The sequence below is a fragment of the Mus musculus genome, chromosome 4 (genome assembly GCF_000001635.26).
Source record: "Mus musculus strain C57BL/6J chromosome 4, GRCm38.p6 C57BL/6J".
NCBI classification, from domain to species: domain Eukaryota; kingdom Metazoa; phylum Chordata; class Mammalia; order Rodentia; family Muridae; genus Mus; species Mus musculus.
Genome location: NC_000070.6, coordinates 137741186 through 137762173, shown reverse-complemented (window position 1 = coordinate 137762173; position 20988 = coordinate 137741186). Strand labels below are relative to the sequence as shown.

Here is a 20988-nt window from a genome sequence, read left to right as displayed (position 1 = left end):
TCAGAGATTTATTTATATTACATTCATAACAGTAGATACTTACAGTTTTGAAGTAGCAACAGAAATAATTTTATAGTTGGGGGTGTACCACAACACAAGGAACTATATTAAGGGTCTCAGCATTAGGAAGGTTGGAGGTTGCTAGTGTAGTGACTGGGAAGGGCCAGGAAAGAACTATTTTGAAAACAGAGAAGTGCGCGCCAACCATTGAGGCCATGTGAAGTTGGGGGAAACGTGTTATAGTTCATCTGAAAGAAGTGACTTTATATTTTATATATATTGTGGATAGTATTACAATGCAGTTATAGTTTATGTCAACTTCGTGACTTTCTGATCTTACAATTTGCTACAAAACTATTTGGCTTCCAAGGTAGAATGAAAAATGTAGACACCGGTGGTGGTGGTGGCGGTGGCGGCGGCGCACACCTTTGATCCCAGTACTTGGGAGGCAGAGGCAGGTGGATCTCTCTGAGTTCCAGGCCAGCCTGGTCTACAGAGCAAGTTCCAGGATAGCCAGGGCTACATGGAGAAACTGTCTCAAAAAAAACCAAAACAAAACAAAAATAGATTTTTTTTTCTCAGTGGGCAAAGCTCATGCTGTGTAACGGGTGAGAATGGAAGCCTGGACACGGAGCATCCAGTGGGCAAATGTGCAAGGCCAGGCATGGCATTGACACTGGTGGGGAGCATGGATGGAGACAGGAGGATCCCTGGGGCTTGGCACCCAGACAGTCTAGTCAACCAGTGAATGCCATCTTCAGTTGAGAGACCCTTCCGGAAACCATTATGGAGAGCCATAGAAGTACCCACTCCATGTCGACCTCTGGCCTCTATAGATACGCGCCATCCATATACGTGTGTATACGAACACGCACACATGGTATGCACACAGTGCTTTTACTGTGTGTGCTTACGAGTGTGTGTGGGGGGGTGGTAAGAGGAAGAGGATCATGGATGACCTGCTGCTTTACCTGTCTGGAGGTCAAAGAACAATTTTCAAGAGTCGGGTTCTCTCCTTCCACTATGTGGGACCCAGGGATCGAACTCGGGGCTAGCATCAATCTTGGCAGCCAGAGCCTTTACCTGCTGAGCTACCTCACAATCACCTGAAACAGACCTCAGCATTAAGTTCAGTTAGACACTAGATAGAGCACATTGCCTCCCAATCCCTACCCACCCTTCCTTCAACAGAGCCTTTAAAACTTTCTTTTAAAGTTCCTTATGCAGGTGGTAGATTGGTGGCTTATCTGTCCTTCCTCACCGCGGAGTCATTTCTGTTTCCCATAACATTACTTCTAGCTGGGTAATATTATTTCTTTCTTTCTTTCTTTCTTTCTTTCTTTCTTTCTTTCTTTCTTTCTTTCTTTCTTTCTTTCTTTCTTTTTTTTTTTTTTTTTTTTTTTTTTTTGAGACAGGGTTTCTCTGTGTAGCCCTGGCTGTCCTGGAACTCACTCTGTAGACCAGGCTGGCCTCGAACTCAGAAATCCACCTGCCTCTGCCTCCCGAGTGCTGGGATCAAAGGCATGTGCCACCACGCCCAGCTGGTAACATTATTTCTAATAAAACTCTCCATATTGAAAACCGCATCTCCTTCGGTAACATCTCTACCCTGACGTTTGGACGTTTGGACATCTTGTAGCTAACTAGTCGCCTGGGGGGGGGGGCGCGGCTGTCCCGGTGTGCTTGCAACAACATGAGCCCAGTTAAAAACAGGCTTAAGGTATTCATACACTGATTTTAGGCAACTTGGAAACACATTTATAAGGGGAAATAATTATTCCTGGTCTTGCCACCCAAAGCAAACCACCAATTAATGTTTGCCGTGTTTCCTTCAGTCCTTTAAAAAAAAAGATTCCTTCTTTTAAAAAATATTTTTTTTAAAGATTTATTTATTTATTATATGTAAGTACACTATAGCTGTCTTCAGACACTCCAGAAGAGGGCGTCAGATCTTGTTACAGATGGTTGTGAGCCACCATGTGGTTGCTGGGATTTGAACTCCGGACCTTCGGAAGAGCAGTCGGGTGCTCTTACCCACTGAGCCATCTCACCAGCCCCTAAAAAATATTTTTAAAGTAGGCTGAGGGTATATAGCACAGCGGTAGGAGGTGCCCTGGGTGTCATCCCCAGCATGGGGGAGGGGGAGCATCATCCTTCAAATGTGTTGCTGTTGCTGCTGCTGTTGTTGTTGTTGTTGTTGTTGTTGTTGTTGTTGTGTATGAGTTCAGGAGTGTCACGGTGCATGTAGGGAGGTTGGGGACAATGTGAGAATTAATTGCCACCTTCTACCTTGTGGGTTCTGTTCAGGGATTGAACCATGAAATCAGGCTTGAGCCAAGTGCCTTTACCCTCTGGGTCACCTCCACAGTCTCAGGGGACAACTTTCAGAGTCAGTTCCAGGCATCAAACTCAGGTCCCCAGGCCTGTCTGGCAAACGTTTTTCATTGCTAAGCTACCTCCCAGCTCCAAGGCAGAATATCTCAACAGATATGCCAGCGCAGAAGAGACACATGGCCAAGGAGCCCCTGGGAAGATGCTTAGCGTGTTAGTCATGCAAGCTCAGATCAAGAATTTGAGCCAAAGTTTGTCCAGCTTGTGTGAGGTCCTGGGTTTGATCCTAGCAATGACCAAAACAAAAACAAACAAACAAACAAACAGAACAAAAACAAACAAACAAAAATGGAAATAATTTTGGGGAAAATGAAGTGAAGATATATACATATACACCATACATATATATATATGTATGATATATACACGTATATGTATATATATATATCAAAGGAAGTCAGCTGCTGAGGCTTTGCCCTGTGATCCCAGGATGTGAAGGACATAGGCAGGAGGATCAGGGGTTCAAGGTTATTCTCAGCCACCCTGGGCTACATAGATACTTTTGTTTATAATCGCTTACCAAAAACTGGTAAGGCATTGGAAAGAGTGGGCAAATATTGGTGTCCTGGGTACAAGTATTCTTGTGAAGAAATTCAAGGCTGTTTTATCCCTGGCTTGTGAGGCACAGGGGTGGGTCAGGAGGCTGTGGACTCAGTTGTAGGCTTTACTTCTTAATGTGTTGTCCAGGAGCGAGTGGCACCTGAGAGCTTTTAGAATTCTAAGAGACTCTGGGCTGAGCCTAGGGCTGGCTGGAGCACAGCCCTCCAAGAGACGCCAATTCTGTCCTCTGTCAAAACAGTTCAGCCTGAGAAGCCTGCCTCAGGGCAGGTCGGGCACACCAGCAAGTGGGGTGGTATCTGTTTGCAGTACAGACGCGTTTATGCTTACACAACTGTTTTTGGGGTTTTCTTCCCAGGGTGGTGGCCCAACAATGGCTTTTTGGTACTCAACAAGTTCTTGCTCAAAGAATCAAGGAACAAAGGCGGGGAGGAACAAACTGCCCCAGAGCTGCGCTCACATACCTCTTTTTTATTCTTTTCTAACTTCTAGGATCGGAACGTCAATTAACGTCAATTAACATCTGACGCTGCCCCCCCCCCCCTCTTCCCACCATCTGGGCTCCAGCGAGGGACGAATCTCAGGGTACACCATGATCTCACCATTTTTAGTACTGGCCATCGGCACCTGCCTTACCAACTCTTTTGTGCCAGGTAGGACTGCTGGACTCAGGTGGAAGGAGAGGGTGGGCAAGGTCAGATGAGAGTGTGGTCTGGGCTCGAGATTGTGGACCCAAACAAAGTAGTTAAGAGCTGGAAGCCAGGTGCTCAAAGCAAGATCTCTTAGCTTGCTTTCGAACTGGTCTTCAGTGGGAAGAGTTAGATGCATGAGTGAGTGTGTGTGTGTGCATGCGAGCATGCATGCACGAATGCCTGTCCCAGGTCTCCTGGAGCTGGAGTTAAAGGCTGTTGTAAGCCACCCCACATGGGTGCTGGGAATCGCTCTGGTCCTCCGTAAGAGCAATACACGTTCTTAACTGCTGGTCCATGTTCCTATAGGGAAGCATTTCTACAATGTTTTACTGTGTTTAACCCTTTTCATGCCTCAGGTCATCCACTAATTCTAGGCGAGATGTCCAGAAACACACAACACACACACACACACACATACACACACACTTGTTTTTGTAAAGTCACCACCCAGATCAGAAGGACATTCCTAGGCACAGGCCAGGCCAGTTTCTCAGTGCCTTTCCCAACATTGCCATCCTGATGCTGGGTGTCATTCTGTATGTTCTGGAAGCATGGGAGTGGATTTGTGCCGTAGGTACTAATCAGTACCTTAGGACATGTTACATCCTGGGCATTGGTCCCTGCCGTTTACCCCCTGGAATAATGGTCTCCTGGTATTTCATTGTCCAAACCATTATTGCTTAACACTACCAGATAAGGAGGTCGGTTTGGTACTGACTCAGACCCTCTTAGGAACAGACTCTGAATCCTCAGCAGATTCTCCATCTAGCAGAGACCGGTTAGAATGGCAGCAGAGTGGGTATTGAGAAAGATGGGGCAGACTGGCGTCAGTCAGGCCTGGTGTCTGCCTGACTGCTGGGGGTAATGGGCATGTGGTTAGGATGGGCTGAAGTTCTTCAACCCCCAACTGGCACACAAGCAAATGCTTCCTGACCCAGGACATTCTGGAGAGGTTAGAACCAGCCAGGTTTACAGAACCAGTCATTTAAACCATCGACCCAGGGGCTGGGGAGACGAGGGCTCTGTTGGTAAGGATCTGGGTGTGTGACAAAGCTCGTTGTAGGGGGCAGATTCTTGTAATTCCTGGGGCTTGCTGTTCAGCTTAGCCAAGTTAGTGATCTCCAGGTCCAATGAGAGACCCTGTCTCAAACACCAAGTGGGTCTCTCTGTTAAAGCCTTATGACTTCCATCACCAGCTCCCCCCCCCCTCTATTCACCTAGGCCAGAAACTAGAACAAAGCACTTACTCAATGGACAGAGGTGGACAGCAAGGCCCAGGCCTCCAGCTTCCTCTGGGAGCGCAGGCTATACTGTGGAGTCTGAAACTGGGGGTTCCAGAAGACACTTCTAAAAGAGGAGGGCCTGGAGCTTAGGGGTGAAGACAGCAGGCAGGTGTTTGGGGTGCAGGAGGGCTAGAGGCCTGGCGGACCCACGATTTGAGATCAGTGTGGTTCCCCTGCCTAGGCTGTCTGTAATGGCCATTGCCTGGTTGTTTGGATGCTCTCATCTCCTCCTCGGCTGCTCAATTTTGCTCTCTTCCCTTCCTGCGGGGAGGAAGTTTTGCCCCTCACACAAGCCACAGAAGCTTCATGTGTTCAGAACTCTCGGCACACAGGCTGGGCTCCATGCTTGGACTGAGAGGCTTCTCAGCACATTGTCCTGAGGGGCAAGAGTAGATCTGACCAGGCTGGAGCCCGTGACCATATCTTTAGCCCACAGACGTACACTGTGGCCTTACACTGGACCCTTCACCTCTTTGGACCTCTGTCTCTACCTCACCCTGTCCCAAGAGAGAGAGGTCTTTGAAGGAGGCATCTACAGGGAGCCTTCAGCCTTGGGCTTCCGGTTCTGTGGGCAGGTCTACTGTGGCCAGAGATCCACAGAGAGGAAGCTTTGTAAAACAGTGGAGCCCCATTGTCAGCTCCAGAGATGGAACCCTAGCCATCTCCTTGGAGTTCAGGGATGGAAAAAGGTGAAGGGCATCTCTGGGCCCTCTCTGTGAATCCAGCCACTTCTGGAATTAGTGTGGTCTTTAAAAAGTCCCATTTGACAGGTGAGGAAACTGAGGCCTGGGGAAGTGGTTTACCCAGGGTACCAAGGCTGTGGATTGATTACTACTTAAGACAGAGACAGGGAGAGAGATGGAGGAAGAGGAGGAACTCCAGGTCTTATTTTACTCTAAGAGGCTGGTCTGAGTAGGGGCAGTGAGTGTTAGAGAGGTGGTGATGGAGCCTCAGCCCTTGCCTTCCCCACTACCCTAACAAGGGCTCCTTGGGTAATGTATCCCAGCCAAGGGCTAGGCTTGCTTTCTAGCTCTGCCTGCAGTGTTCTCACCAAGAAGGCCCTAGCCTGCTGAACCAGCTGTGATGAACAAGCCAGGTGGAGTTTATCATGGCTATAGCTGAATACCTCTAGGAATGCCTGTGAAGAGGTTAAAGATTTCCCTGCTACCTGCTTGCTGGCAATGGCTGCTCCCCGCGGGTGAAGGGCACGTGTGGGATTTCCAGGGAAATCCAGCTCTGCCAAAGTCTGAGTCTGTTCGTGCTTTGTGTCTTGGGGAGAGTCACTTAGTGTCCCTGGTCTTTGGTGTCCTCCTGTTGCGATGTGTGAAGATGTCCTCGGGCTGGCTTACGGGGTTTGCCTGGAACCTGTTCACAAACCTTCACTCCGCCCTCCAGGTTTAGATCATCTCAGCCCCCCAGCAATGAACTACTGGGGTGTCTGTAATTCTGGGGATGGATAGCCCATCCCCCACCTTGCCAAATAACCACCTGTCTCTGCAGAGAAAGAGAGAGACCCCAGTTACTGGCGACAGCAAGCCCAAGAGACCTTGAAAAATGCCCTGAAACTCCAAAAGCTCAACACCAATGTAGCCAAGAATGTCATCATGTTCCTGGGAGATGGTGAGGCTGGGAATGGAGGGGCTGAGGGCAGTGTGGCTTGGAATGGAGGGAGATGGGGGCAGCAAGGCTAGGAATGGGAAGCTGGGGTTAGGGAGGCTGGGAGCAGTCGAGCTGGGGGCCTTGCCGCTGGGGCCTTTGGAGCCTGAGGCCTTTGGAGCCTGAGGCCATGGGTGGCTGGAAAGCATGACTCCTGGTATCAGGTAAAAGGACTTTGTGGAAGAGGGCTCTGAGAGATAGATTAGGAGAAAGGGACTAACCTACCGCCCTGAGAATATGAAAGAACAGAGAGACCGTGCGGCGACATGTCATGTCCTTCTGTCTGCTACCCACTGCCCTTGCCTGTGTCTTAGCACTGAAGAGAGGGGCTCTGGGAGCCTGGGAAAGCTGACTGAAGGGTCTGAGAGCCTGAGTTCTCTGTCCCTCCCACAGGTATGGGCGTCTCCACAGTAACCGCTGCCCGAATCCTTAAGGGCCAGCTACACCACAACACGGGCGAGGAGACCCGGCTGGAGATGGACAAATTCCCCTTTGTGGCCCTCTCCAAGGTGAGCCCTGCACCAGGTCCACTCTTGACCTGGGGAACTGCAAGGCCATCAGACCTCCTGGTCCCGTGGTCCCAGGGTGAAACCAGGAGCCATTCCCAAGCATTTAGTTCATCGATGTAGAACCTCTTGTGTATGTGTGTGTGTGTGTGTGCGCGTGCATGTGTGTACTTGCGTGTGTGTGTGTGTGTGTGTGTGTGTGTGTGTGTGTGTGTGTGTGTGTGTAACATACCCAAGAAAGAGTGCACACAGGACAGCATGAATCCTTCCCAAGCTGCTGGTGTCTGTGTAACCAGCGCCTGGCTGTTGTAGCTGCACATGGACTGGCTGTCCCCTGAGCCATGTCTTGTCTTTGTCTCTTCCTGCACTGACAGCAGCCACCGTCCTGACCCCCCCACACCATGGATGGCTTGTGCTTACTCTTGTGTTTCCTGTAAACAAGAGTCAGCTTAGTTCACACCTCCCAGGTTAGATTCCCAGTGTGAATCATTCATTACCCTACATGTGGGTAGTGAGGAGAGGTTTCTGGAGTGAGTGTGTGTGTGTGTGTGTGTGTGTGTGTATGTAACAAGCACCTCCTAGCCACCCAGTGTCAGATTCCAGCTTCTTATAGTGGAGTGGGAGGGGAGTGTAGTTTCTGGATCTTTGATGAGCTGTCAGGCTCATCAGGGCCAGGGAGGTAGGCCTGCCTGTGCGATTTCCCTGGGAAGTCTGGACATAGTGATGACCATTTTCAGGGGCATCAGAAAAGCCAGGCTGGACTCTCAGGTCCACCCTCCCCTCCCAGTCTGTTTTCCTCAGAGACATACACTTCCCTCTGCTGGATCTACCTGCTTGGCCCACCCTTGCTGGTTCCGTAGTTCCAATACTCGGAGAGAAACCTTGAGTTCTGCCAGGGTATAGGAAGCAAACAGCTCAGTCAGGTGACCTTGTGGTTCTGGGGACCCTCCATGGGCAGCAGGGTCCCTTAGACCCTGCTCCCTTGATGGAAATGGAAGTGGGGTTGCCTCGGTGGGTACTCATCCCCTGACTCTTCCACTTGCAGACATATAACACCAACGCTCAGGTCCCTGACAGCGCGGGCACTGCCACTGCCTACTTGTGTGGCGTGAAGGCCAACGAGGGCACAGTGGGAGTGAGCGCAGCCACAGAGCGCACGCGATGCAACACCACTCAGGGCAATGAGGTCACATCCATCCTGCGCTGGGCCAAGGATGCTGGTGAGCCATCGAAGGCAGACTCCTGGGTTGTCTGGATTGCAGTCTCCTCGTTCGTGCATGGCAGGGTGGAATCAGGCCAAGGAACCAGGGGGACTCCTGCTGAACAGAGACTGCGTGGAGCACCTGGGTTCGTGCGCTTCACTACAGAGTGCAGGACGTGAAGCCCATGCACGGTTTTGAGAGAAGGTCAAAGGACCAAGCCAGGGCCAGCCTGCAGAGGTTCAGAGTGGTGTTCCTTTATAGCACACACACACACACACACACACACACACACACACACACACACACACACACACACCACACACACCCGTTAACTTTAAAGGCTCAAAGGCTGGACAGTTCTATTCCTCCTCCTCCTAGCATACATTTCCCTCCAGTACTCCTCTGGCTCAACAGCTTCTAAATCTATGTTTTATCTTTGCTGCCCTGTTACCTTCTGGGCAGCCCCTCCCATAGGGCGGCTTTCCCTTTCCACCTACATTTCGGATGGATTTTCTTCTGCAACTCTAAATCTGATCAGTCTCCCTCCGAGGCATGACGGATCCTCCTCTCTCCAAGTCCCTAGCCCTCACAAATCCCCAAGTCCCACCTCAGTCTATCTGCCCAGCCACTGGCTGTTGGCTCTTTATTGATCTATCAAAAGCCAACTGGGGGGCAGGCGGGCGGTTGCCGGAGGGAGGGAGGGAGGGAGGGAGGGAGCAAAAAAGATAAAAAAAAATTAAAAAAAAAAAGCCAACTGGGGACAAGGACCTTCAACATTTGGACACGTGGATTCCCAATTTTGGGGGGCTGGATTAATTCAAAGCATTAGAACCAATCCCTAACACTCCTTCTGCCTCAGGCACTTTGAAGGCAGGTTGACAGAGCTCTTCTCTCCACTTGACGTCCCTTCGGGGCCACCTAGGGCTTCTTACAGGCATAGGCTCCATAAGTCATGGAAGGAGGAGAGGACCCTAGCCCACCCTGAGTACAAGGAAAGGCGTTCAGCTGCATCTGTCTTCATGTAACCTAGGGAAACTGAGGCCCAGGCAACCAGAGGAACTGATTGACGGGAGATTACCTATGGCAGGGAGGGAGAGGTACGTGTGCAGGGACTTCCTTATCTACCAGGGGTGCTAACCTCTCCTGTCCTCACTTCAGGGAAGTCCGTGGGCATTGTGACTACCACTCGGGTGAACCACGCCACACCCAGTGCAGCCTACGCACACTCGGCCGATCGGGACTGGTACTCGGATAACGAGATGCCACCAGAGGCTCTGAGCCAGGGCTGCAAGGACATCGCATATCAGCTAATGCACAATATCAAGGATATCGACGTGAGTGGAGCAGCAGGCATAGGATGTGATAGGGTGGGGGAGGGGTCTTAGCCCCAGGGTGGCCTAGGAAGGCCCGGGTACCCCACACACCTGGAAGAGCTCCCAACCCATTAAGGGATTTGTGGTTGGAACAGGCAGCCCTTGTAAGGTTTCTCTGCAGTGGAGCTATGAGGTCAAGTCTCATGTGGCTGCCATGCCCCAAATGCTCAGAGATTATTCTGTAAATTAGAACCTGATGGTGCACCCTCCACACACAGTGTACACTGATACACACACACACACACACACACACACACACACACACACACACACACACAGCATGCAGTAATACCCCACACACACACACACACACACACACGCACTCACAGTATGTTCTTAGGGGCTGCCCGGCCCTATGTATTGACACTTGCACAGAGTGGCACATGCCTGCACACAGAGCTGACATGTCCAGAAAAGAGCTAGATCATGCTCTCCCTTTCCCATCCGTGCTCTGCCTTTTGCTAGCTGTGTGACCTTGGGCTGTTACTTAACCTCTCTGAGCCTCCCCTTGGACAAGCCTTCTGCCCACTGGACCTGCTCCAACAGCTCACTGGAAGAACTAAGTAAGAAAATCCCAGTTGAGTTTGGCACAGAGCCTGGCCCCCGGGAGCACTCAAGCAGCAGCGTGATATGTAAGCCGTCCGTCCCCGTCCCCGTCCTCAGTGCTGACACCTCAACACCCAGGCAGGTTCTTACACGCAGGCTTCTCAGCTCTTGGGGAGAATTTCTGAATTGCTCTTTCTCTGCTATGAGGGTTGACCGTGACTTAGAATCCCTGACCCTGAAGTATGGGGCCAGTGAGGCTGAGAGAGAGCTCAGACGCAGGTTCCATAGCTCTCTGCTCTATGTCTCCAACCCCGTGGCTCTTTTACAAGTAGCCCAAGTAGCCGGTGAGCGCTGCTTTCAGGATCACTGGGCCCTGTTGATGCCTCTTAGGTGAGAGCCACCCGGGACACAGCCACCCATCTGGCTTTATCTCCACCTGCCAGGCAGCTCTCCCCCTCCTTCGCCCTCCCATTTCCCACCCCTGTGCCCCACCCACAGGCTGCGGGAGGCCCAGATGAGGTCATGTGGAGAACATGGGTCCTGTAGCACAAGAGGTGGGAGATGAGGTGATTACAGTAACTCTTTAGCCAGCTGAGGCAGGATTGGCTGAGGCAGGGAGAGGCACTTTGGAGGAAAAAGCTTTGGCGGCAGTGAGGGGGGCTGGGGTCTCCTAGAGTCATGAGGGCATGAGCCAAGGAGTGCAAAGGGGACCTCCCAAAGCCCCCTCTGCCCTCACTCTCCCAATTCCATTTGCCCCTCTGTCACGGCTACCCCCAAAACTCCCCAGACCGTCCATGAATCAAAAATTCTGGTGTCCACTCAGAAAATAAATATGTTCCGCTTTAGAGAGAGAGAGAGAAACCCAAACCCCAAAGGCAAACAGCAAGTCTGTTATTTGGGAGTTTAATGAGCCCGTGTGAAGTCTCCGCTGGGCTGGGAACCATGCTATCCGGGCAGGAAGATTGGGGGCTTCAGTTCCATGCTGAAAATGCCAAGGGGTCAGGTTCTATGGGAACAGGAGAAGGCGCCAGTGACCTGGAGTCCTTTCTCCCAGACCCAGTCTGAACTATCCAAGCTGATTGCCACATGATGGGAGTAAGACCCTCCCCTCCTGTCTGTCTTCATTGTTCCCTTCCAGAGGGACATCTTCCATTGTAGGGACCAGCAGCAACATTGGATGACTGCTTTTCTTCTCTGGATAGTCATTACCATTTTATAGACTAGGAAACTGAAGTCCTGTATGATCAAAGAAATAGACCCATGGTTACTAAGCAGTAGAATTAGATCTTTACTTCAGTGTCCTTGGCCTTCCTGGGTACCCGTGGCTATTCCTGGGTACCTTTCCCATGTCCACCGCCGGCTCTCCCCTTACCCCCTCGAACCCTGATTTTTGCCATGGGAAATAGAATAGAGAGAGAACTTTGGCCCATCTGGAGACAGTGGATCTCAGGTGTCAGCCAGGGGCAGCAAGTCGAGCTGGTGCCCACGGTGACAGAAGGACACAGTATGGTGGTCACCATGGGCTATGGCTGTTATGTTCTTGGCCCCTGCTTTAAAAATAGTTAGGACTTCAAACATGGATTTCCTAGGAAAACAAACAACCCCGCGTCCATCCGTCCACCCTTGCATGCCAGCCACAGTGGCTAAAATTAGCCTGGCAGTGATTACATAGACGTGAGGCGGCCGGTGTTTGCCCAGGCAGTGGGCTGGTTCCCAGCTGGGCTGCCCCAAGACCTCCCTGTCTGAGGCCACTCACTGTAGAAGACACTCCGGAGGCCCCATTCCTGGCTTCACCCATACAGCAGAGCACTCAGGGGGGCTTCTGGTAGAGAGACAGTGGGTTTCTGGGTTTGAATCGTATCTGTGCCATGCACTGCTGTGTGGCTGAGGGGCAGGAAATCCCTTTTCTGTGTCTATAGCGAGAGAGCGTAGATCACTTTCCTGGCGGCTTGGTTGGGAGATTGAGTGAGTTACTCGGTCTTACTGGCTCAGGACACACAGCAAATGGGCTTTCCTATGGGGGTAGGGGATGTTAGCTATTCGAGAACACTAAGATTCCACCCAGAAGCCCCAAGCCACAGTCCTGCTAGGTCAGCGATTTTATCTTTCCAATCTGAATAAATCGTTCAGAGAGGGAGCCCTGGCCCAGCCCTTGCCTAGCTGGACAACCGTCCACACCTCCACCCAGACTCTCATGTCTACTTTCCAAGTCGGAACCCCTGGGGCTTCTGGACAATTTAGAACCCTGGGTGTGATGGCTCCTTTGTCCCTCAGGTGATCATGGGTGGCGGCCGGAAATACATGTACCCGAAGAACAGAACTGATGTGGAATACGAACTGGATGAGAAGGCCAGGGGTACAAGGCTAGATGGCCTGGATCTCATCAGTATTTGGAAGAGCTTTAAACCCAGACACAAGGTAACCAAGGCTGCAGGTGGACTCGGCTATGGTTCTGTGGGCCGTGGGACACCCCCATCCACGCATCAAATGTTCTCTGCCAGTGAGAGTCCAGATGTTCCTCTGTTTGCTCTACCGTACTGACCTGTGACTGACAGACACTCCTGCTCCCTGTAGGAAGGGCACACGTGGGGATGGTGACAGAGTCAGGGAGTCACCTGGATGGACCCGAGACAGGCTGGGTACCTGACACAGGGAATGTCGTGTGCCTGGACGGCAGGAAGTTGGGACCTGGAGGCACGCAGAGGGGATACAACAGAAGACCTGAACGAATGGAATGGGAGGGTGTGGGCAGGCAGCGCTGAGCAGATGATGGGAGAACATGGCTCAGCAAAAGTGTGCTGGCTGAGGCCGGAGGTGTAAAGCCCTCAGAGTACACCCCTGGGCCAGAGCACCAGTGGGCTGAGAGGGAGGCAGGAGCAGGGTTAGGCCAAGCTCTGGTTCCTCTGTGAGGCCTCTGGCCCTTTAAATGTGCCACTGTGGGCCAGCCGGGCAGCTGGGTCTGGAAATGACTGTGGTCAGGCTTGAAGACAGTGGGGAGAAGCCTGGCAGCCGCTTTGATGTCACTCTGGGGTTGGGTTTCTCAGGGTTCCATGGTTCCCCAGGGAGGCTCAGTGGCATGAGAGGCTGAGCTAAGAGTAAGATGGGCAGGGCTGGGGACAGCCCCGTGGCTGTATAGGAGTGTGGGAGTGAGGGACTCGCTTCTCTTTCTTTCCCCTCCTGGGGCAGCTTGGATAGGCACACCAAAGGGACATCCTCCTCTTGGCTTCAGTTGCTGTGATCAGGACCAGGAAGCCATCCTCTTGCCCCGGGACTCTGTATAGACTCCTGGCACAGGGAGGGTCCCGTACTACTGCCATGAGCCCTACCCGGTAGGGTCACTGTTGGGTCCCAGATTCTGGACATCAGTAGAGGGGCTAGAAGTGTTTCTCAATAACCCTGATGTGTACGTGCCTCAGTGTCCTTATCTGTGAAATGGGGACAGTCTTGAGAGACTACTGTGAATACTGGATGTCATAGCAGGGCCCTGGGGATCTGAGCTGGATTCTTCCCTTCCTCCTCCCCCCCCCCCAGAGCAACCTAGAGGATTGAAAAAAAAAAACCACCTCTAAGGCCACTGCCCAGAGAAGGCAAGAGCTGTCTTGAAGACACACAGCAAATTCCTCGCGATGCTGGGCCCATACATTGTGCCCTGGATAATCCAGGCTGTCTCATTCTATGTCCTGGGGGAGGCAGTGCCTCCTTTATCCCCTCCTAGATGGGGTTCTCCAGACACAGCCAGTGGCCTTCACTCCCTCCTGGCTCTCCAGAGACCCCCAAACACCACTCAATTCCTTTTTGTAGGTATTCATGTTCTCTGTGACCTATGCTGTAACACCCTCACAGGAAAAGCAATTCTCTGATCCCAGATAGATCAGTTCCTACTTTGCCTCCAGAACCTCCGAAAGGGTGTCACCTCCACCAGGAAGCTCTCCTTGATCCACTCTCCAGGACCCACATATACCTGGGTTGTATCCAACAACCTCTGCATATCTGTCATTTCTTGAGTACAGAGATGCTAGGTGCTCAGGGCAGGATGTTAAACGATGCAGGAGAATGGGACCACCCTGACTCTGAGGCCAGCTGGGGCTTTTCCTTGGCCTTCTGGGCCTCTGCTGACACAGCCCCTTCCACCCCTCAGCATTCCCACTATGTCTGGAACCGCACTGAACTGCTGGCCCTTGACCCCTCCAGGGTGGACTACCTCTTAGGTAAGTAGAGAAGGGGCGAGCCCTCGGCTGCAGTTGTAGGAGATAGTCTCCAATTGCGAGACCTTCCAGGGTGTGGAGGGAGGAAAGGTTTGGTTTGTGGAGTTAAGCTGTGCAGCAGATGAGCCCCAGTTGTCATAAAAAACAAAAACAAAAACAAAAACAAAAAAACCCAACAAGTTCGGAGAAGGGAGAGCACACAGCACACCAGGGTGAAACCAGCCAGGCAAGCTTCTGCTGGTCCTTGAGTAACCCCTGTTCCCTAGAGAGTAGGGGCCAGCAAAGGGAGGGGCACTTCGGAGCCTGGTGGCTCACATCGCCTTGGAGGTCAGCTCCTGCTGGTGCAAGGTGGCATGGCACAGAGGGTTCGCTGGGCTCTTTGGAGCTGCTGTTTGGCCGCTGCATGGTGACGAGATGAGAGACAGAGAGCAGAAGAGACAGTGACCCCTGGGTTTCTGCCGCTTCACTGCACAGGCCACTGTACCCTCAGACCTCACGTGTAAATATGCACATTGCTTATGTTGTCCCCCACTGAGCCCAGTCCAGAGTTCACTGCCTCAGAGATGTGGTGCTGCGGTCTCTTGGGGTTGAGTCACAGATCTGCCCTTTCACCCGCTGAAAACAGCAAGTTGTTGGGTCCCTTGGAGCCTCCTCCTCCTCCTCCACCACCATTACCTCCTTCTCCTATTTTTCCTCTTCCTCTGCAAATTGGGCCATAGGCACCCCTGCCCTAGGCCCCTGTGAGGTGGGCTCTAGGCCCCTGTGGCCCTGGTGAGGTATGCTATAGATCCTGTGCCCCTGTGTGATGGCCTGTAGGCCTCATGTTCCTGATGAGGTGAATTCTAGGTCCCTGTGCCCATGATGAGGTGAGCTCTAGGTCCCCATGCCCTTGCCAAGGTGAGCTGTAGGCCTTGTGCCCCTGGTGAGGTAGGCTATGCCCCCCATGCCCCTGGTAAAGGTGTTCTTTAGACCCCGTGCTACTGGTGAGGTGAGCTGCAGACCCTGTAGCCCTGATGGTAGGGGTGGGGTTGAAGGCCCCATGCTCCTGGGGAAGTAGGCTGTGAAGAGAATGAAAACTTTGAGTCCATTTCTGGATCCACAGAGCTTCCCAGGTAAGTATCTACTCCAAGTTGAGTGTAGGGGTCTTGTATCCTCTGTGACACCCTGGGTTTCTTGGGGTCCTCACAGTAGGCTCGGGGAGCTCTTGGCACCCATATTCTTGCCATGTCCACAGGTCTCTTTGAGCCCGGGGACATGCAGTATGAATTGAATCGGAACAACCTGACTGACCCTTCGCTCTCCGAGATGGTGGAGGTGGCCCTCCGGATCCTGACCAAAAACCTCAAAGGCTTCTTCTTGCTGGTGGAAGGTAGGAAGTGGTGGAGACAACCCTTCCAGAAACATGACGTGGGTTAGGCGATGGAACGGTACAGGGAACTGCCAGCTTCGGGTTGAAGAGTGGATGCGGAGGATGCTCCTGGCAAAGATGGTGGGAATTCAGAGGAGAGGGGGGCTTCCTGGCAGAGGAGAAGCCATCTTCCTTTGAGACGTCTTTCTCTCAGTCCTGGCTGTGGAGGACCATCCAGCCTGTAAGCGTCACCCATGCAAAAGAAGTTCCACATGCACTGTGGCTGTCACCGGCCAGGGAGATGACATTGGGTTCTTGTCCACATGCTACCATCCATGGCCGTGGGACCATCACTAAGCATTTTTGTAAAAATGAGACCAAAACTTGTCCCCTGTCCTAGAGCGGTGACTTGGCCCCATCTTGCTCAGAAGCGAGCACAAAGGATTGAGGGAGGAGGCTCAGTCATCTCCCTGGTGCCTGCCACACACACATCAGGACTTCAGTTCAGATCCTAGAACCTTTGTGAAAAAGTCAGGCACGGGGTTATGGGGCGTGGACACAGCTGGATCCCTGAGACTTGATGGCCAGCCAGCCTAGCTAACTTCAGTGAGAGACCCTGCCTCAAAAAGAAAAGGTGGAGGGGCAGGGGAGATGGCTCAGCAGTTAAGATCCAGTTCTTGCAGAAGACCCAAGTTCAGTTCCCAGCACCCATATCAGACAGTTCACGACCACGTCGAGCTCTGTCCAGGCGAGAGAGCCTGGGATAAAGGTTATGTAAATTATCTGGGCACAGAAGTGTGGTTAAAAATTGTGAAAATACTGGGCATAAATTTTTGGCCAAAAATCCAATCTAGGGTATCAGACACCCTCTTCTGGCCCTTACAGGCACCCCATACACACAGGCAGAGAGAGATAGAGAGAGACAGAGACACAGAATAAAGACAGACAGAAACAGAGAGAAGAATAAAACCAAGCCAGGTGGTGGTGGTGCAAGTCTTCAATCCCAGCGTTTGGAAGGCAGATATATCTGAATTTGAGGCCAGCCTACATAGTGAGTTCTAAAACAACCAAGGCTACAGGAGAGAAATCCTGTCTCAAAACAAAACAACAAACAAACAAAAAACAATAAATATTAAATAATAAAATGCTTAAAACTAAATAAAGGGGGAAAGTGGTTGAGAGAAGACACGCACACACCCACGTGGGGCCATGCGCACAGGGCACAGAGTAGCCAGCAACTCCATAAGCCCTGGGGGAGCAGAGAGTAAACCTTACCCATCAGTGTTTCCATTGCGACCATTGTAATTACATAGTAGCCAAAGCAACAATAGGAGGTAACAGAGTTTCCAGAATCTTCCAGAATTTCTACAGCCCTTGCCCTCCATGGTCCCTTGGGTGGCCCTGCTGAGATATGCATATTCTTACTCCATGAAGACATATGGGCATGTCTACACACACACACACACACACACACCACGGGTCCCCAATATACACATAGCCGCTTGGGCCCCTCCACCCTCCAGAGGCCAGTGGCCGCCTGCCCAGCTAGGCTGCCTTCTTGCCAAGCCCTGGGGTTCCCACCAGCACAGCGGTCTCGGCCTGGCCCCAAGCAGGCCTCTGATCTGAGGAAGCGCCAGGAACCAGTGGTGGTGAGCACGGGTCCCCTGGGAGTGGTCCTCTTTGTGAACAGGGCCAGGTCAGCCTGCCAGGCCAGCTGCTCCCACAACCACAACAAAGGGAAGGCCAGCCTGCCCGCCCTGCCAACCCACTGGCCAGGCCGCGGTGAGGGTGAATGAAGTTAGTGGAGAGGGAGCACCACCTAGCACCCCAGCTCACGACCCTCAGAACTGCGAGTGACCACTAGGTGGCGTCCTGCAGAAAGTTCAGGCCTGCATATTCCTTCTCCAGGGGTCTAGCATCATGGAATTCAACCTTCCACAAGCCTTTCTGCAAGGCCACTGTAACACTGCCCCGGCACTGGGGACTTGTGCTGGGGTGACGTCTCCATGCTTTCTGCTTATAGTGATATGTTCATGACGAAATGAAACTGGGCTTTGGAATGGGTTGGACCTGAGCCCCTATCCAGTACTCCCAAGGGAATTCTTCCTGCCCCCCCCACGCTTCCTTAGTCACTCCATCTAAGACACCCCATACCCAGAGTTGTTGTAAAATCAAACACGATGCTTCTTTATCGTGCCAAGCACACAATAGGGACTTAGGCATGCTCCCCTGCCCTTCCCTCCCTTCCCCTCTGCTGAAGGCTTCAGCGACCCCTTAAAACAGCTAAGGATGCTGAGCCAGGAGCCGAGGCTTGTGGGAGAGATCCAGGCTTGGATCCCGTGGTTCTCCCTTCTCTGTGGCTCTGCTTTCCCCACATGCCCCGCCCCCTACATTCTCCTTGCTCACCCTCTGAAGGCCACTTGGCCATGAGATGCCTGAGGTAGACCTGGCACAGGGAGTCCCTGGTGAAGGTCGCTGTCATCCCATATCAAGGAGATGTTAATCTGATGACAGTGTCCTGGGGCCTGTGAGGGCAGGGCTCCCTCCCCTGTCGCCTCATGGGAGGCCTTTGTCTTGATGTCCCTAGGAGGCAGGATTGACCACGGACATCATGAGGGTAAGGCCAAGCAGGCTCTGCATGAAGCAGTGGAGATGGACCAGGCCATTGGCAAGGCAGGCGCCATGACATCCCAGAAAGACACCTTGACTGTGGTTACTGCTGATCATTCCCACGTTTTCACATTCGGTGGATACACCCCCCGGGGCAACTCCATCTTTGGTGAGTAGCCTGTCCCTGGGATACAGCGAAGCAGCCTGTCCCATGAGAACTGATGACAGTTGAGATACTGGAAGGGGAGGGGAGAATCCAAGAGAGCTGAACACCTGGGCGATGGGTGGGTGTGCAGCAAAGAGAACATGGGGGAGGGGCATGGGGAGGAAGGAGATCATTGGAAGGATGAAAGACCTGGCATTTGTGTGCTGTCTTCATGGAGGTAGCTCTGACTCCTAAGGAGGATCACAAGAAATACCAAGCCACAGACCCCGGGGAGCTGGGTTAGGGCCAGGCTGCCACTTCTCCATTGTGACCTTGGGCCCCTTCCCTACGCAGGTCTGGCTCCCATGGTGAGCGACACGGACAAGAAGCCCTTCACGGCCATCCTATATGGTAACGGGCCTGGCTACAAGGTGGTGGACGGTGAACGGGAAAATGTCTCCATGGTAGATTACGGTGAGACTGCAGAGGCCAGGGCTGGGAGGGGAAAGGGTCTTTATCCCTCGAGGCTGGGCTGACGGGGTCCTGGAGGAGTCCAGATTTGAGTCAGAACCTCAGTTTGGGCTCTCTCCTGTACTTGAGTAACTCTGACCTTGCACACCTGATTTCTCCATTGAACAACTTTTACCTTCTGGGGACTTTACCCTGGAAGATGCCATGGGTCTGGTGAGCCTAGCTTGATGCCTGCCTTGTGTAGGTACCACATGTGCTTTATTCGATAAATCCTCTGTAAGGGGCTGAGAGCGTGGTCTCCTGGGTGAGGCAGTCTTGGTTTGAAGCCAGTTGCGTTTGGTGAAATGTCTCCCCCTGGTTGCTGAACCCTGGCTTCCCTCTCCTGTAAAAAGGGCCTCCAAGCCACCCTGAGGGTGAGGAAAAGGTTTCCTCTCTCACAGCTCTGGGGTTCAGATAGGCACTCAAAAGATATTTCTGACCTACAGCTCACAACAACTACCAGGCCCAGTCCGCTGTTCCCCTGCGCCATGAGACCCACGGTGGAGAAGACGTGGCGGTCTTTGCCAAGGGCCCGATGGCACACCTGCTTCACGGCGTCCATGAGCAGAACTACATTCCCCATGTGATGGCGTATGCCTCCTGCATTGGGGCCAACCTTGACCACTGTGCCTGGGCCGGCTCTGGGAGCGCACCCTCCCCAGGGGCCCTGCTGCTTCCACTGGCTGTGCTCTCCCTACGCACCCTGTTCTGAGGGTGCAGGTCCCACAAGCCCGCAATGGACAGCCAGCTCCCCTCCTTTTGTGGCCCACCACCGGGCAGCCCACACTCAAGGGAGAGGTCCAGGCAACTTCCAGCAGGAACAGAAGTTCGCTATCTGCCTTGCCTGTATCTGGAATCCTCCATGGGCCAGATTCCTGGCTCTGCCTTTATTCCCTAGTTATTGCCCTTTGGCCAGCAGGTTTCTCTCTTGGGCAGGCAAGACACAGACTGCACAGATTCCCAAAGCACCTTATTTTTCTACCAAATATATTCTCCAGACCCTGCAACCTCCATGGAACATTCCAGATCTGACCTTCTCTCCTCCATCCCTTCCCTTCCCTCTGGAACACTGGGCCCCATAGTCACGGCCAGTCCTCAAGCCCAACCCTCCCTGGGGGGAAGACCAGGTCTGCTCAGGATGAGACTCCCAGGAAGCCACCTCCGGGGTTGGCTGTCTACCCAGGGTTGCCAAGCTGGGAAGAACACTCCAGCCGGACAGGACACACACACACACTCCCCACCCAATTGCAGAGACTCGCCAACCCTTCACTGAAGTGGCTCTCCTGTTTGGAATAGCGGGGTGGGGTGGGGGAGAAGAAAGAAAGAAAGAAAAAAAATTTTTAATTTCTCTTTTTGGTGTTGGTTAAAAGGGAACACAAGACATTTAAATAAAACATCCCAAATATTTCTGAGGCCAGAGCTGAGTCTTTGTGGTCAGTGGGAAAGTGACCAAAATAGGCCCATTGCTGAGGAAAGAACTGGACTCGGGGTGAGGGCATGCCAAGCAGAGATGCCGGGGCTTTTGCCAGGCAAGGGGGGCTTCACCGCTCACCAGCTGTGATGCTAGGATCCACTATGTTTCAGTGCCACTGCGTATGGCAATGGGAGACGATCCACTTGTGGGTCAGTGTGAGGAGAGAGAGAGAGGGAGAGAGAGAGAGAGAGTCCTTTGTCTCTAAACCCACATCAGGGAGGGCTTCAGTGACCTGGGGTACCTTCATGGCATGACGCTCACAAAATACACTGCATAGCCCGGGTGCCATGTAGCCACTCACTCCTGCCTTCATCGACACATGCTGAGCGTGTGCCAGGCACCGCATAAGGGCTCAATGGTTGCCTGGCAGTGGCTGGTGAGAAGGCTTAGCCCGTTGAGGCACTGGCCGTCACTTAAGCCTAACAACTCAAGTTTGATCCCCAGAATTCATGGAAGGTAAGAGGAAAAAGCTCACTCAGAGATGAGGTT

The 20988-nt window shown here is 52.5% G+C and overlaps 1 protein-coding gene across 7 annotated transcripts in view; it reads left to right on the top strand.

Moving 5' to 3' along the window:
• The window catches only part of Alpl (alkaline phosphatase, liver/bone/kidney), a 54654-nt gene extending 34211 nt beyond the window's left edge, over positions 1 to 20443 (top strand). For 5 of the 7 annotated variants that reach the window (XM_006538500.2, XM_006538498.3, XM_006538499.4 and 2 more), the window contains exons 2-12: positions 3442 to 3602; positions 6425 to 6544; positions 6974 to 7089; positions 8132 to 8306; positions 9447 to 9622; positions 12482 to 12625; positions 14346 to 14415; positions 15647 to 15781; positions 18348 to 18539; positions 18870 to 18989; positions 19472 to 20442. In XM_006538500.2, coding sequence (XP_006538563.1) covers positions 3542 to 3602; positions 6425 to 6544; positions 6974 to 7089; positions 8132 to 8306; positions 9447 to 9622; positions 12482 to 12625; positions 14346 to 14415; positions 15647 to 15781; positions 18348 to 18539; positions 18870 to 18989; positions 19472 to 19737 — 1575 coding nt within the window. In that variant the 5' untranslated portion in view covers positions 3442 to 3541 and the 3' untranslated portion in view covers positions 19738 to 20442. Of the gene's footprint in view, positions 1 to 3441; positions 3603 to 6424; positions 6545 to 6973; positions 7090 to 8131; positions 8307 to 9446; positions 9623 to 12481; positions 12626 to 14345; positions 14416 to 15646; positions 15782 to 18347; positions 18540 to 18869; positions 18990 to 19471 lie in introns of all 7 variants that reach the window. The other 2 variants (NM_007431.3, NM_001287172.1) reach the window with 1 other exon arrangement.
• The last annotated feature ends 545 nt before the right edge of the window (positions 20444 to 20988 follow it).